Here is a 16,509-nt window from a genome sequence, read left to right on the forward strand (position 1 = left end):
AGTTGGACCCGCAGGACTCACCTTGAAGAGAGACGTCTGCGCAGAAACCAACTGGATCCGCAGGACCCACCATGCTCAGAGACGTGACGTCCTTACGCGCAGTACGCAAGCTGTTCCCGCAGGAAATGCCTCCCAATGGTGAAGTACTCCGCCTGTTCCCACAGCTGCGGATGCAAGCCATCAGGGAAGGCCACCCGCGCAGCAAGGCTACACGCACAAGGCACTTAGCTCTCAATAATTCAGTAGTCACCTGAAGGAATGAGCAAAGCCGGGAACAATCCCGCATAAAGGCAGGAGGGGGAATACTCCCGCCCAAATGAGCCAGTCCGTACGATACTGGAGGATCTTTTGTACTGTACCTGACGAGGTATGGGCAAAAGATATGACCAGAGATACGACAGCTCATTGACAACAGTATGGCGAGCATCATGCTCTTGTACTGTAGGTCACTATTAGCCGCTGCCTACTCACCAACTCCTGTCATACCACGTGCATAGCCTGCAGTTGGTGGAAAAGGAATAGTACACAGCAGGCCTGGTCACTGTCGGCCGCTGCCTACCCACCAACTACCAGCATGGCACGTGCGTAGACCACAGTTGGTAGAACAGGAATACTATTCAGCCGGCTACACCTTCTTGGAAACCTACCTTCGGCTATAAATACCCCAAATGGTATGATCATCTCATCTTATCTTGTATCTTATATCTTATACCTGATATCTGCTCTAGCAATCTCTTAATATACACTTATATTCAAGAGCAATCTAGTCTGATTCTCACGCCGGAGGGTGGTCACAAGGAGGTACCCCCCCCCCCCTTCTCAGTGACGAGCTCACGGTGTCTGTTTTGCAGGTTATCAGAAGAACCATCTTTGCCGGGTCTAACCCCTCGTGGGAAATATCTATTTAACCCCCAGATTATCCGTAATCTGCCCGGGGTCATTTAGTGTTTCTTCAGCTTTGGAGGTACCAAATTACTTTTAGAAGTTAGCTTTTAATAGTAAAAAATTTAGCTATGATGTATCATTCATTACTATCTGTTAGAAATGGTTTCAAACTTTTTGCTCAAACTTTTTGCATCAGAAGAAGTTTATTAAATAGGTTATAGATCTTTCTTTCTCTTTCTCTATGAAGATTGTCAAGTAAACTTCATATTAAATATGTTTTAATAGTTAATAATCTTTTTCATCTTTTTTTCCCAACAGGTCTAGAAGCACAAAGTTACATGCTGAGAATTACTTCTAGCTACCAGGTAAACTTTTAGTTGTTACTCGACCCGTTATTATTGCAAGATTCAGTCTGTAGGCGCAAAAGAGTTGCAGTCTCTGTGAACATGTACAAGTACAACTATACAAGGTAATCTTGGTTTCTATAAGTTATACCAAAATGACCTTAAAGAATTGTTTTTAATGTTACATACACTTCCATGCATTAATATTTATGTATTGTATATCGCTGATGTCAGATTTCATTTAGACAGCTACATTACAGTTGTTGAACTACTGTATTATAAATGTGCATTCTTTTTCTAATAAAAAGTGCAGCAGTAGGGAGGTCTAACACCAAGGATACCTGGTAATGATGATTCCACTTCAAGGTTGCAAAGGGGTCCGCCTAAAGTACAACCAAATGTTCACCTTATCCGTTCAAGATGTAGTCGCATACGGAGTGTAAAACCGTTTACTTACACATTCACTTACAACAATATCATATGTTTTGTATTTGAAATTCATGAGTGGAGTTGGATTTGGTTAATTTTCTTTGCTTAAAAGGGTAGTTTGACTTTAATACTTTATGTCATCGAATTAATAACATATGAGACACAAAGAAGACACCCCAGCCGTGACTCGAGGGTTAATCATCATCGAAACACCGCCACCCCGACGCATCGCCACGGGTCAACCTACTAGTTTGTATATAAAATACGAAACCGAAATTTAAGAATTGTTACGTGACAGCATGTGATGTTCACATGGGCCACTACGTGTACTAAAATTCCACCCCATAATTTCCATCGAATATTACGATATTATTCGCTGTCTTTATTTACTTTTTTTTATTTTTTTCCATTTTCTTGTGCCCGCCACCCTGGAAATAAAAGCGAAATAAAAAATAGAGAAAAAATACATATATACGTTCATGTGAATTCAATATATTGCAAGTTTAGTCCTTCAATTTTGTTTAGTCCTTATAGGTTAATCCTTTTGTTTTAATATAAAGGATGTAATGTGTCATTAACGTGAGGGTAATTGTTTCTTTTTTTGATTTTGAAACTCTAATAACATAAACTTTCAAACTTCAGACCTTCTAACATCGACCTCATCACCATCATTTTTGCACTAAACCTTTGAACTTTGCTTTGATCGAAGGTAATAAAATCGACGTTAGGAGTAGGGTTAAAGCCTAAAAAAAAGAAACTAAAAAACTTGATATGAAACAACCTTGGCTGAGTTGACTCACTTTTGTAACCAAGCCAAAACCGACCCAAGCTCAGCTCGGGTCATGGCTCGGCTTGTTAGCTCAATCTTAGGCTCGTTTAGCTTCAAAATCGAGCTCTAAAGTCTAACCAAGCCGAATCGCCTCGTTTTATTTTGAGTACGAGCTCAAAACCACCCTGACTTGACTAGTGACTCATTTTGGTAACTTAGCCAAAATCGACCCAAGATCAGCTCGGGTCTTGGCTCGGCTCGTTGGCTCGATCATAGGCTCGTATAACTTCAAAATCGATGTCTAGCCTAGCCTAGCCGCCTCATTTAATTTTGAGCACTAGCTCGAAACCACCTTGGCTTGACTCAGGCTCGACTCTTGAGCAACCCTAGTTAGGAGTTCTGGCGTTCGAAATCGTAATTTACCAGAGTTACAAGTTTGAAGAGACATAGTCACCGCTTCATGAATGGTACATTACGTCCCTCTGACAAACTTTTGGTCTAAATTTGCTAATATTAAAATCTATAAACCAAATTTGCAATATTATCAAACTATATATACTATTTAAGCAAATATCTCTAATGAATATAAAAATTAACAATGAAAGCACACCAAAATAGAAAAAAAAAAAATTTAAAAAAAGGTTTATCACTACCATAATTAATCAAATTGACAACAATACCCTTAACCGTTTCATCAATTTCCACAGATCACACACCATTCATCCCCACCGGAAAATTAAACCAAACCTAACAAACAATAGTCAAATACGTGACGTAAGCAACTTGTAACTGCGGTAACAACTTTTTTTCCCGCTATATCTAACCGCAACAAGAAGAAGATGATTGACTGATATTTGATTTAATTAATTAATTGATTGATTAACAGAAAGAGTAAAAACCACACACCATGGTGGTGTGGTTTTGAATTGACATTTACTCATATCCAACCCGGATCGATTTATGTTTCTTCACACCTTTTTGAATTTAACATTTACTCATATCCGACCCGAATTGATTTATGTTTCTTCAGTTTCTTTTAGACCTTGAGTATCTTCGCAGCTCGAACCACCGGATTCTCACGAGCAATTGCTTCTCGTCCGGCCGCCTTGTAATCGTAACTACAATCATGCCGATCGGAGTACCGGTGATCGGAGCAAAACATCTCGCCGCACCGGCACCTGAATCCGGTTAACCCGACCTTTTTCCGGCAGCCGGAGCACCGGTTAATCTCGCGCTTCTTCAACTTGTTCGTATCGTCCTCCGGCAACAATCGGACCTCATCGGCGCCGGAGAATTTCGATGTGGTTGCCGGAATCTTCGTATCGGAAAATTCCGGCGACGATTGGAGCTTATTGGCGCCGGATATTTTCGATGTGGTTGCCGGAATTTTTGTATCGGAAAACTCCGGTGACGATCGGAGCTCATCGACGCCGGAGATTTTCGATGTGGTTGCCGGAATTTTCGTATCGTCAATCTCCGGCGACGATCTGAGCTCATCGGCGCCGGAGATTTTCGTTGAAGCTGGTGGAATTGAAGGCGTGCGTAACGTTGAGCTCATCGGCGACGGAACCTTGAGCTCCGTCTCCTCTTTGTCTCTCTTTTGAGCCATATTAATATTAACGTTGATTTTTCCGGTGACCGGAAAGCGAAAGAGGTGTGTGTTAGAGAGAGAGAGAGAGAACAAAAGGTGTGTATTTAGAGAGAGAAGAATGAGTAATATTATTATTATTAACAATAATAATAATACTAAAAAGGGTTTGTGAATAAGTGGTGGATAATGTAATTGTGTGTGATGGAGTGTGGGGCCAAGGGTAGTATTGGAACGCATATTATAGATTTTGGTGATAACCGGTAATTGGTCTTTCGGTTCAATGACACACGATAATGTTTAAGGTCTATGGCCTTTGAGCATTCTCAGCGTGTTTCTTGTATTTATGTAAGTGAATTTTGTAAATCATATTGTATGGTTATGAGTGTTTGAATTTACAAGTTTAATACTTGAACTTCTATCAACTTTTATTAATTTATATAATAGTTACACATTTAACCCTTGTTCAAAACTAATCACCTCCACGATTTTTTAGGGGTTAAATTTTAGTGATCTTTAGTGTAGTTATGCGGATATAGATTTGAAATAGGCCGTGAATGCTCTAAATTTACCAGGTTCGAAACCAATCGTCATGAGTTCATGTGGTTATATTGTAGTGGTATGATGTTTTTGGATGAGTTAGGTATAAAACGTCAAAATGTATTAACGGTTGATATCTCGACTCAGAAAGACGCGTTCGGTATTAGGTTAATTTCAGACGTATTTGTTTGAAAAAAGTGATGATAAGTGGAATGACGAGAAAGCCCATGTGAGTTGTGCCTTTTTGTGTGGAAAAATGAGAGGATTTGGATCAGCAATGACGTGGGAGATTGGAGACTATGAGATATGTTCTACATTTAGCGCCCACCTGAGCTGGTCATGTGAACCACACACGTGGAATTGTTTAATATAAATAGTATTTTATTTAAATTAAATTAATCTCCCACTTTCATTATTATTAATGTTGATTTAAATAGCTAAATAAGTGTAATGCATTAATAAATGTGCTTTCCGTCTTCTTTCAAACATCATTTTAGACGGTTCATAAATCTTGCAATATTATTTTTAGTGTATTTTGTAGATTAGTGATATCAAATGTGTATATAGGGTTCCTCTACATGACGTTGAGGGTTCGAGTTTATGATGAACAATGACATAAATTTAGAAGTGAAGAGTTACAGAACTCAATAACGGGATATTCGTATATGAAACTGTTACTTGTATTTGATATGAGTATGAAATTACAGTTTGAATGATTTTGCGCTCTTGTGTATGAATTTTTTCTCTTGGATTGTTCATACTGTTATTAGGTATATTAGGTTATGGGGGTATTTACAGCCTTGTAGGTACGAAGGAATATCAACAATCCCTATTTCTTAAAGAATGATGCTGACGTCTCTTCTTCTATTGGTGTAGAAGTTTCATTCATTTTCCATGTCAATGGCACCGTTCTTCTTCTTATAACGAAATGTAATAAGAAATGATCCACGGGTTAGGCTTCACAGCAAGTTATTATACGTCTTCAACAAGTAAGATCGGATTAGTGTGTGTTGTCTTATAAAGAAAAAAAGACTAAACAAAATAATTTTTTGTTTAGAATAAACGGTTTATGCTAGAGGAGGTTTTATCACTATCATTATAAGAAGGAAATATTTTGAGAGACTTTGCGTATCTAATATATGTGTCTCACAAAGAATGTCTTGAAATTTAGTAACTCGTTTTTTAAGAAATGAAGTATTTATGTAAAATGTATATGGGTGAATTGTTGTGAAACATGATTAAAAGTTTGTTTACAAATAAAGTAAATACGGACCACGTTTGATGGATTCCAACACACTTTTAGTATACGCAATTATAAAGTATATACATGAAAATTTAAAGTAATTTGGGCTGGTGGGTATGGTTTATTTGAACCATATCCTATTATTCAATACGTGTGCGTCATATTAACTTTGTCTTCTTTATTCTTTCTTACCTTTCAACTAAATGTATGGATCATTCCTCTATTCTTAACCATTTCATTATTTAATATTATAATCAATTAAACAGAAAAATAATTGATTAGTCACTTATGTGTGTAACCACTATCAGTGGACTCACGTCACTAGTAAAATGAGATAAGAGGAAACGATGTTCACTGACCTCATTTGAATAAGGAAAGCGTCACATCGGATCATTGAGGGGTGCCCACCGATTCATACCCTCTGGCCTATACCAAAGAGGTAATACTTATCTCTTGTAAGTTGTAACAATATATTTAAAAATATCCCTTGTCGTGATTTTATGCTAAAAAGCATTCAACACCTAATCTTTTGATTTAATACTTTAAAGTAAAGAAATTATTAATTAGTTATCTAAATAATACCATTCGAATTTTTAATTAACATTTTATAATCAAAAGAAGAATTTGAGGCAAGATACCCAAATTCCAAATCCCAATTGCCATGATATGAGATACATTGAACTTCCATTATAAATTTATAATCTTAAACCACTTGGAAAAATATTATATAAAAATTTATCCACGTATGTGAAAAAGGCCAGACCAATAATTAAGCCCAATAGGCCTTTCACCTTTATGGTCTTACAATATCAATTACTTATTATTAGGCCCATGCGTTTAGAGGTGCACAAAAAACCCGAACCTGGAATCGGACCCGAAATAAATACCCGGAACCGGTTTTTCTAATACCCGGGTTTTTTATACCCGACCCTACCCGTAGGATACGGATAGGGTATGCATTTTGGCACTAAAACCCGAACCCGAACCGAACCCGATTTGTACCCGGTAATACCCGAAAACCCGATTTGTACCCGGTAATACCTGAACCCGAAACCGGGGTTTTCCAATACCCGAAAACGGGTATTTCAAATACCCTATGTATACCCGAAAATACATTAAAATACCCGAATAATACCCCTAAAAAGTGTAAACTTTTAAAAAATCCAATCTAAACCAAAAAAATACCGGAAAAAAACCCATAAATAGGGTTTTTTCAATACCCGATAATAGGGTATTCAAATACCCGGTTTTAGAATACCCGGTGCTATACCCGACCCGAACCCGATGCATAGGGTATGATTTTTAGAGACAATACCCTACCCGAACCCGACCCGATTACTACCAATACCCGATCATACCCGTACCCGGTCATACCCGAACCCGGTTCTATACCCGAACCCGGGTATTTAAAAAACCCGATTTATGCACCTCTACATGCGTTGCATCGGGTTCTTTTATCCGGATTTTATCATGAGTAGAAAGAATAAGTAGATCCTTTCTTGCCATCTAAAGTCGTACTCATGCATTTTAAACACTAATTAAACTTCAAAACTTTCATTGTTTTCACAAAATTGACATATTCCAATAATGGGTCCTTAATATGTGCATGTGAAGGACAAGAAAAAAGAATATAAAGTCAAAAGTTGAGCAAGTGAGCAAACTAATTGTTATAAGTAATTAGACTCTTTGTTGCAGGCGTCATGAGGGGCTTCAATGCCCCCCAAACACCGTGTCAAGGCATCTTGGGGTGGGGTGGGATAGGGGAATTTGATTACCGGGGAAAGGGTATGGGGCCACAAGCCTTTTCTTCTCCCTCCCTCTCTCTCTCTCTCTCACATACACACGGGCTTTAAACCACCACGAGTTTTTATGGAGATGAGATTTGAAGTTCGTTCTCTACGTGACGATGACGTAGATAGGAGGTGAACACAACACACAACCTTATTATAAACAACAATGTTGTGTTTAAAAGGAAGTTGGTCGAAAATAATAAATTTATACCAAAAGCCAAAACTTAGGTTTTTTGGATGATTATTTTGTAACCGTTCGGTTTCGGTTTTTGATATTTAAGCTTGAATATTTTAGGCCGATAGAAAATTGACTGAAAATAATGAATTTAGGTATAAATAATTTGTTAATTATTAACTAATAAACTACTATAATAATACATTTGGCCAAAAGTATTTGAGTTGCGTATTTACTAAATTCTTATTAATTACTTAAATAAAGTAAACAAAGTAAAAATATATAAATTTGGTTCGGTTTTTACAAAAACATAAAATCAAACCGTCATTTTTGTTTCGGTTCGATTTTTCTGTTTTTTCAATATATGTATGTATGTATGGATGTATATATATATGGTCGAGATACTGTACAATTACTTAGGTACGCGAGACGCTTAAAGGCAAATAAAACAAAATCTCAATCCAATTCCAATTCCAATTCCAATGGCATCTCGATTCACCACCAGATTCATTCACCGTCTCCTCCGTAATCACCATCCACTCACACCAATACCAAAACGTCACACGTATCACACTGGATCATTCATTCGCTCATTCTCCACATCCACCAGACGTCACCCGCCACGTCACCAGAAGCTCGACATAGCGGCACGCGCACGACAAATGCAAACCAGACGATTATGGACATACGCCATATCATTCAGCTTTATAGCTGGATTCATTATAATAGTACTGAATCAGTTTGAAGACCAGCTGGTGTTTTATGTCACGCCGACTGATGCGTTGGCAAAGTACGCGGAGAATCCGAGTAAGAATAAGTTTCGGTTAGGCGGATTGGTGTTGGAAGGGAGCCTTGCGCATCCGGCTAGTTCGCATGAGATGGAGTTTGTTGTAACGGATTTGATTACGGATGTGTTGGTTAGGTATGGTTGTTGGGGTGTGGTTCGGTGCGGTTTTGGAATAAAACTAAACTGAATTCGAAACCGTTCGGTTTTGCTTTTTGCCATTTGAGCTTGAATATTTTAGGATGGAAATAATGAATTGAGACCGAAAACCAATACTTTGGGTTTGGGTTTTTTGGTTTTGGTTTCGGGGTTTTTGGTTTTTGCCATTTGAGCTTGAATATTTTAGGATGAAAATAATGAATTGAGACCGAAAACCAATACTTCGGGTTTGGGTGTTTTGGTTTCGGGGTTTTTCGGTTTTTGCCATCTGAGCTTGAATATTTTTAGGCTGAAAATAATGAATTGAGACCAAAAACCAAAACTGACTGAATTCAAAACCGTTCGGTGTTGCTTTTATCGGTTTTCGGTTTTTGCCATTTGAGCTTGAATAATTTAGGTTGAAAATAATGAATTGAGACCAAAAACCAATACTTCGGGTTTGGGTTTTTTGGTTTTTGTTTTGGGGTTTTCGGTTTTTGCCATTTGAGCTTGAATATGCTAGGCGGATAATGAATTTAGACTAAAAACCAGAACTGAGAACCAAAATTTTGGTTTAATAATGGTTTGGAATGAAAACCAAAACTTTTGGTTTTTGGATTTTCGAAACCGTATGGTTTTCGTTTTGTTTTGGGTTTTTCGGTTTTTGCTATTTGAGCTTGAATATTTTAGGTCGAAAATAATGAATATTAGACCGAAAACCAAAACTTTGGTTTTTGGATTTTCAAAACCGTTCGTTCTCGGTTTTTTCTGTTTGTGCCATTTGAGCTTGAATATTTTAGGCCTTAAAGAAAGTTATATTGAAAACCAAAACTTTGGGTTTCAGTTTTTTCGGTTTTTGCCTTTGAGCTTGGTGCGGTTTTGGACTAAAACAAAACCAAAAACAAAACTTCGGTTTCGGTTCAGTAACGGTTTTTCCGGTTTTTGCCATTTGAGCTTGAAAAATTTAGCCTGACAAAAAAGTTAACCTGAAAATTATGAATTTAGGTATAAATAATTTTTGCTGATTATTAACTAAATGACTGTTTTACATTTGGCCAGAGATATTAGATTTACGTATTTATTTAATTCTTGTAAATTGCTTAAAATAATAAAATAAAAATCTAGAAACTTGGGTTTGGTGTTTATTACTTGCAAAACCAAAACAGAAATATAAGTTTGTTTTTATAAAATCATTAAGCCAAACAGTTGGTTTCTGTTCCGGTTTGGGTTTTTCGGTTCCGGATTGTTTATTTTGGTTTCTTGCACACCCTAGGCATGAGTAGGGGTGTGTGTGGTGCGGTTTTGCACTAAAACCAAAACTTGGATTTTTGGATTCTCGAAACGTTCGGTTTCGGTTTTTTTCGTTTTTGCCATTTGAGCTTGAATATTTTAGGCTGAAAAGAAAGTTGGGTTACATATTTACTAAATTCTTATAAATTACTTAAAACATAGTAAAAAAAAACCTAGAAATTCTGTTTGGTTTATTTGGTTTTTGTTTCGGTTGTTTCGGTTTCTGATCGGTTTTCTTGTACACCTCTAGGTACGAGGGACAGGTTCCGGATTTGTTTAGGGAGGGGCATTCGGTTGTGGTTGAGGGATTCGTGAAACCGATAACAGAACAAATTAAGAATGAGGCGAGTGAGAAGAGTGTGTCGGCGAAGGCGAGGAGTGTGGAGTGTTATTTTTCAGCCAGTGAGGTGTTGGCGAAGCATGACGAGAAGTATATGCCTGCGGAAGTGGCGAATGCGATTGAGAAGAATAAGAAGCTGCTTGCGGAAGAAGGCGTGGAGCAGAGTGAGGCGGTTCCAACTGCGTAAGGTACGTGTTGCAGTGTGTTACTACTGGCTTTATATATTGATAGAGATATACAGGGTTTTGGGATTAGTTATTGTTGTAGATTTGATGAGGTTTACAGGTATTGGTTCGGGCATGGGTATATGTCTGCGATTGGATTTTGATGATTTGATTAAGCTGTTAAATAAGAAACAATTTTGAAAGTGTGTATTGTTAACATAAGTTAACTTTCTTGAAAATGTTTTGATTATTATGATTTGATTATATTATAAAATGATTAATATTTTAAATTTTCGAATAATGGCATTTAGAAAAATTATTTCGATGACGGCATATGATCCATGCAATATTGTATATATTAGGAAATTAGCGTTTAGATGCTTTAGCTGTTCGCAATAGAAGGTTAGATCTAGCTAGAAAAATAGGTATAATATTAAGGATTGATGGACTTGATCATATGCATTTGAGAGTTGATGTATGCAGAGGTGAGCAATGGGTCAAACCTGGACTGGCTTGGCCAAAACTGGTCTCAGACCGAGACCAAGTAGTGTGAGAAGAGCGATGAACGCATTATATTAGGATGGGTCGGGCAATTCTTTTTTGGGTTGGTCGGGTTGGACCGTATAGTGATTATAAACCGATCCAACACGTGGATTTCGAGCTTTATTTTTTCAACCGATTAATCTATTCGATCTTTGATTAAAATGTGTTTTTTTATATATATATATTTTTAAAACACTATATATTACAAGAATTCAAAATACCAGAGATCACAAGAATTAAAGCAGAGAATAAGATTACGTGCTCATTTTATTCTCATCTTTTATTTTCTCTTAATAAGTTTACCTAGGGATGGGATATTGTGACCGATTACCGTTACTGTATCGATATTTTTTCTCGATGACTTCAATATTGGTATTCTGCAGTGTTAGGATCAGTATTTACCTGTAATACTGCATGTAGCTCCGGAATTGATTTAAGTGTAGCAGTAATACCGAATGTCTTGTAGTATTGAATACATTGCATGAAATTGATATAGGTTTTTTTGTATGGTCAATTTCGGTTGTAATTAGCAATGCAAATACAGTCTCATTTATAAATCAGTTCCAAGTTTCTTAAAATGTTGCGCTGCTCATTTCTTAATTGGTTCGTGTGTGTAAGATTTTCGATATTGTTCAGTCTCAGTACGTCATCTTCATAGTTTTAGGTATGAGATCGGTATTGGTCCCGGAGTGAACTGGTACCATACTTCATGACACTACAACTGAATCCGACGTCAACTCTTAGTCAAATACTGTACAGAGGACGATCGGTTGGTACTTGTATATTAATATCAGTATTTTTATCATTCTTGTACCACATCGACACAGAAAGTTAGTACATGTTTAACTCATATAAATGACAATAACAAACCAAGAACTATTATTATCTATGGCAATGTTGTAATCATCTAAGGCATCATCTATCAATGGGTTTAAAGTTAATAATGCCTTTACACAACCCTCATGGCACGATGGTGTCCACGTACCGGTAGTCAAGTGACGGTGTCAGTTTACTTAAGCTAAAAATTTGTTTTATTTCTCTATGCAATATTTTCCAATACTTAATGTAATGATGGAAGAATTAGTGTACTCAACAGAAATTGAAATTCAACTCAACTAGAATAATGTTTAATAAGCTTGGTCGTACCGTTTCTTAGCGTATCTGCCTTAATTTCGGATTTGCAAAACTTACATATTTCATTAGAACAAATACAAATTTATTATATATCAAGAGAACATTTTAATTTCTCAGCAATTTTGTTAAGAATCATTGCAGACGCAGATGTCATGAAAATGACTGACTTGAGTTGATTTCGTGTTGTTTTTTTTGTTGATGAAGATGACAAACTGAGAATAAATGATATTATTACGCCGGATTGAGATTTCAGAATCGACAAAGAAGACGCATTGAGATTTGAGAATCGATGAAGTTGACCGATTTAACACTCTTGAATTGATTTAAAGATGAACAATGTGAGATCTTAGGAAACTTGGCTTGGTACTAATTTACGAATAAGAATCTCATGACGAAATAGTTTTGCTTCCGACATCTTTGTGGATTTTCATATCTTGATGTGCCATAACACTGATATTCATCGATTATCAATTTGTCATCGTCATCCAAAACATGAAATCGACTCAAATAAGAACTGTTCATCGAATTTTGGTCCCCCACCGTATAGCTCATTTGGTTAAAGGGACGTAAGACTTGAAACAATCTTCATCGAATTTGGTATTATGGTTTTGTGATAACAATGCATTTAAGTTGATTGGTTTACTCCGGATTTCTTTGGGTTTTTCTTAGTTATGGGCCGAACCAGCACACAACCAAATTGCTAAATTATCGAAGAATGAGGGCCGACCCACAAATAGTAATCTTGGGCCGTTATTGTCAAATATGGGCCGGTTTCTTGTTTTCTTTTAGGTCCGTTTATGTGATGCTTACTTCTAGACTTCTAGTTCTAAATAGAGTTGCACAAAAGAGCCGGTTCCGGACCCGACCCGGCGGTTCCTACCCGGAATCGGACCCGCACCTACCCTACCCGTGGGTACGGACCAAGTGTTGGTTTTCCCCCAAGAACTGTACCCGAATCGGAACCGACCCGGACCTGATGGAACCGGTTCCGTCAAGACCCGGTCAAAACCCGACCCTACCCTACCCGAAACCCGATGGAACCGGTCAAAACCCGGTCAAATACCTGACTATACCCGGAATCGGTTCCTGCCCGGAACCGGTTTTGACTTTTGTTGACCATACCCGGTTCCGGTTCCTGAGAATACCCAATTTATGCACCTCTAGTTCTAAATGCTTGGTTGAAAATCATAAAACTGCTATGTACATTTTTATTATTATGAAAATTACACATTAGTGATGGAACTTAGACTTTTAACTATGGGAAATGAAAATATTAAAAATTGATATTAAGTTCTTACATATAAAAAAGAATAAACTTTTTATCACCAGATAATGACTTTTTATCACCAGGTAATGACAATAAGTCTGTAAAAAAACATTTCTTCTAGTTGTGTTTTGGGCTATCAAAAATTATATATTACCATTTTCGAGCCCAAAAATATTACTTAAAATATATAGGCTATATATATGAAAATATATGACTGTTTAGAGAAAATACGAGGGGCCGAACCCCTCCTCTCCCTTATTTAATTCCGCCCATGTTTTACCGACCTTCCTATTAGATTATTTATCGTAGATTAAAGTTTCAAGAGTAGTAATAATACATTAACAAAAATAGTGACTGAATTATTGTGTACAACCAAAGACATTACTATTATAAAGTCTTAATAACATTGCGGTTGATGGTATGATACATGTATATAATAGTCTAAAGCCATTATAGCATTGTTCAAATAATCCCCTCACCTTCATATACATATGCATGTAATGTTTTATTTTATTGCACCTTTTAATAAATTTGAGGTCTATTTGAAAATTCTGTTGGTCTTTACACAAATGGTTGTTGGGTTTTTCTATATAATCATGGTCTTCTATTATAGTACATGAAATATGAATGATATGAATAGTACAAGTCCTTGATGCATGTATCCATCCATCTATTTCATCATGTAAATGTTCAAAAGTGAATACAGAACCAAGTGGGTGTCCCTTTGTTTGGTAGATGTATTAATGATTTTAGACTTACAGTTGTAACTTATGAGTATGGTTACTTGGTTGTAGGGGTGCAAACGAGCCGAGCCGAGCCGAGCCGTTCGTCATCATGTAAATTTTCCAGCGACCTGCAAGTAATAATGTTAGGATTCTATTAGTTGCAGACTGTTGGGAACAAATACGTTTAAAAATGGCCGTCGATCAGCAGGCAGCAGTCAATTCGTTAGTTCAGTCCGATGACGACCAAAATATAATAATTAGGATTAATAAAAAACAATATACCTTTGCTTATTAAACAAACATAAATAACGGAATCTAAGGTTCACATCAGTTACTAGCACATAATAAGGATGGCGATTGAACATGATTGTCATTCCCTTTCAAACCTTTGGTATGTATGTCCGTGGTCCATACTAAATAATGTTGATCTATCGTTTTCATAATATTAATAGATGTAGCAACATTATCCCGCTTGTCATAAATAAGTGTGTAAAGTGTGTCGTGATCTTCAGCTTTAAGCCGACCCATATACTTATTCGTATAATGTTGCACCCCTTTAAAATCGTGCCGTGCTTATGTCGACCCGTTTTAGGTTTATTTACGAATATTAGTAATATCTAATGACTTAGTAACAATGTAAACAATTAGTTTATCTGACTCGATCATATAAAACCTTTTTTGTAATTTTTGTTATCGTCATTAATTATCTCTTATTCCCAGTTAACAAACTTGAATTTAAAAATCTAGATTGAGATTAGAATAAGCAAATGAGAATAATTGGAGAAAGGAAAGTGCGTTACAACTAATAAAATGAAATTATTGGAAGTGAAGACAAATAAAAACGTTTAAAGGGGTAATTTTCACCTTTCCCGCATAAATTTTGGTTTTTTTAAATGCAAAACCAAAACCGAAACCGTTAGTGCGGTTTTTACGTAAACATAAAACCAAGCCGTCGGCTTTTGTTTCGGTTTGGGTTTTTCGGTTTTTGTTTTGGATCGGTTTTTTCGGTTTCTTGCACACCCCTAGACGATTCATAATGATGCTAATGACACAGTTCCTAACATAGAAAAACATTCACATATATAGAATAAAACCTTGGTTATAGTTGCACATATATGCAAAAATGTTTCTATAATGTTAATTATAACCAACGATGAACTAATTGCGTCATGTCCGAGTTCCAAACAGTTCAAAATGCAACATGGTCATGAACATCTATGTATCGACTTGACGAGAAGTTTTAATTACAATTAATTACTAGTTATTTATAGGAGTTAGTTGTGTTTAGCCTAGACATGCCCAAGTTAAGTTTATCTAAGGTTAATTTCTAGGTTCAAGTTTCCTATATATTGAGGATACCCCTCCATTGTAATCACCGTTATCAGGTGGTTTGATGGTAAAGATGTCTCGTCTCTATCCTAGAGGTGAAATATTCAAATCCTGCAAGTCGCAGGTATATGTGAATCATGTAAAACAAAAAAATAGGTATATTGATTGCAGTCTCTTATACATAAAACAAACATAAACCACAATAGATAGATGGTGGATGAATTTTATACTTATATTCTAAAAAGGGTTATGTTACATCTAAACATAAAGAAAATGCTAGATGCATGTTGCATGAAATCTTTGTCAAATAAATTAGGGTGTAATAGAAAAGAAAAGATGCTTGAATATGGCTTTAAAAGTAAAAGGCTTTCTTAATTAGGGTTGTTCACGAGTCGAGCCCGGGTCAAGCCAGGGTGGTTTCAAGGCCGGGCACGAAATTAAACGGGGCAACTCAACTAAGAATCTAGCTCGATTTTGAAGTTAAACGAAATTAAGATCGAGTCAACGAGCCGAGCCATGATCGAGCCGAGCCTAGGTCGATTTTGGCTCGGTTACAAAAATGAGCCAACTCACCTCAGGATGTTTCAAATAAAGTTATTTAGCTAGTTTTTTTCAAGCGAGCCACGAGCCCGAGTTTCGAGCCTCGAGCTTTTTGAACAATCCTATTCTTAATAAGCTTTAACTTTATGATTTTATGACCCTCTTCTTATTGGTAATATCTAGATGATTATGAGATTGGGTATACATAATACATATATTTTCCATTTTTGCTCCATATATCCTTCCAAAAGTCAAACAATGTTCAAGATATAAACTTTTTAAAACTGAATTGAAGAATGAACTACCACATCACATTGTCCTACCCTTTTGGCGTTGTTATAATCTGTAGAGCCCTCTTAGATCTGTTAGGTTCTCCAAATTAAGAGTCTTTAAATCACAAAACAACAAAACCTCCCCCCTACTGTACACATAGTACTTCAAAAACAAGCAAAAGAAGACAAAATGTGCATGAACACATTAAAAAAGCAGGAT

At 36.6% G+C, this 16,509-nt stretch overlaps 1 protein-coding gene across 1 annotated transcript; it reads left to right on the plus strand.

Moving 5' to 3' along the window:
- The first annotated feature begins 8,243 nt into the window (after positions 1-8,243).
- LOC143568099 (cytochrome c-type biogenesis protein CcmE homolog, mitochondrial-like) lies at positions 8,244-10,841 on the plus strand. Its single transcript, XM_077054334.1, has 2 exons — positions 8,244-8,685; positions 10,226-10,841. The coding sequence occupies exons 1-2, from the start codon at positions 8,246-8,248 to the stop codon at positions 10,500-10,502; spliced, it is 717 nt and encodes a 238-aa protein (XP_076910449.1). The 5' UTR covers positions 8,244-8,245; the 3' UTR covers positions 10,503-10,841.
- Positions 10,842-16,509: the final 5,668 nt, after the last annotated feature.

The sequence above is a fragment of the Bidens hawaiensis genome, unplaced genomic scaffold (genome assembly GCF_021521415.1).
Source record: "Bidens hawaiensis isolate Kalapana, Puna unplaced genomic scaffold, B.hawaiensis_p1.1 tig00023811_1, whole genome shotgun sequence".
Lineage (NCBI taxonomy): Eukaryota > Viridiplantae > Streptophyta > Magnoliopsida > Asterales > Asteraceae > Bidens > Bidens hawaiensis.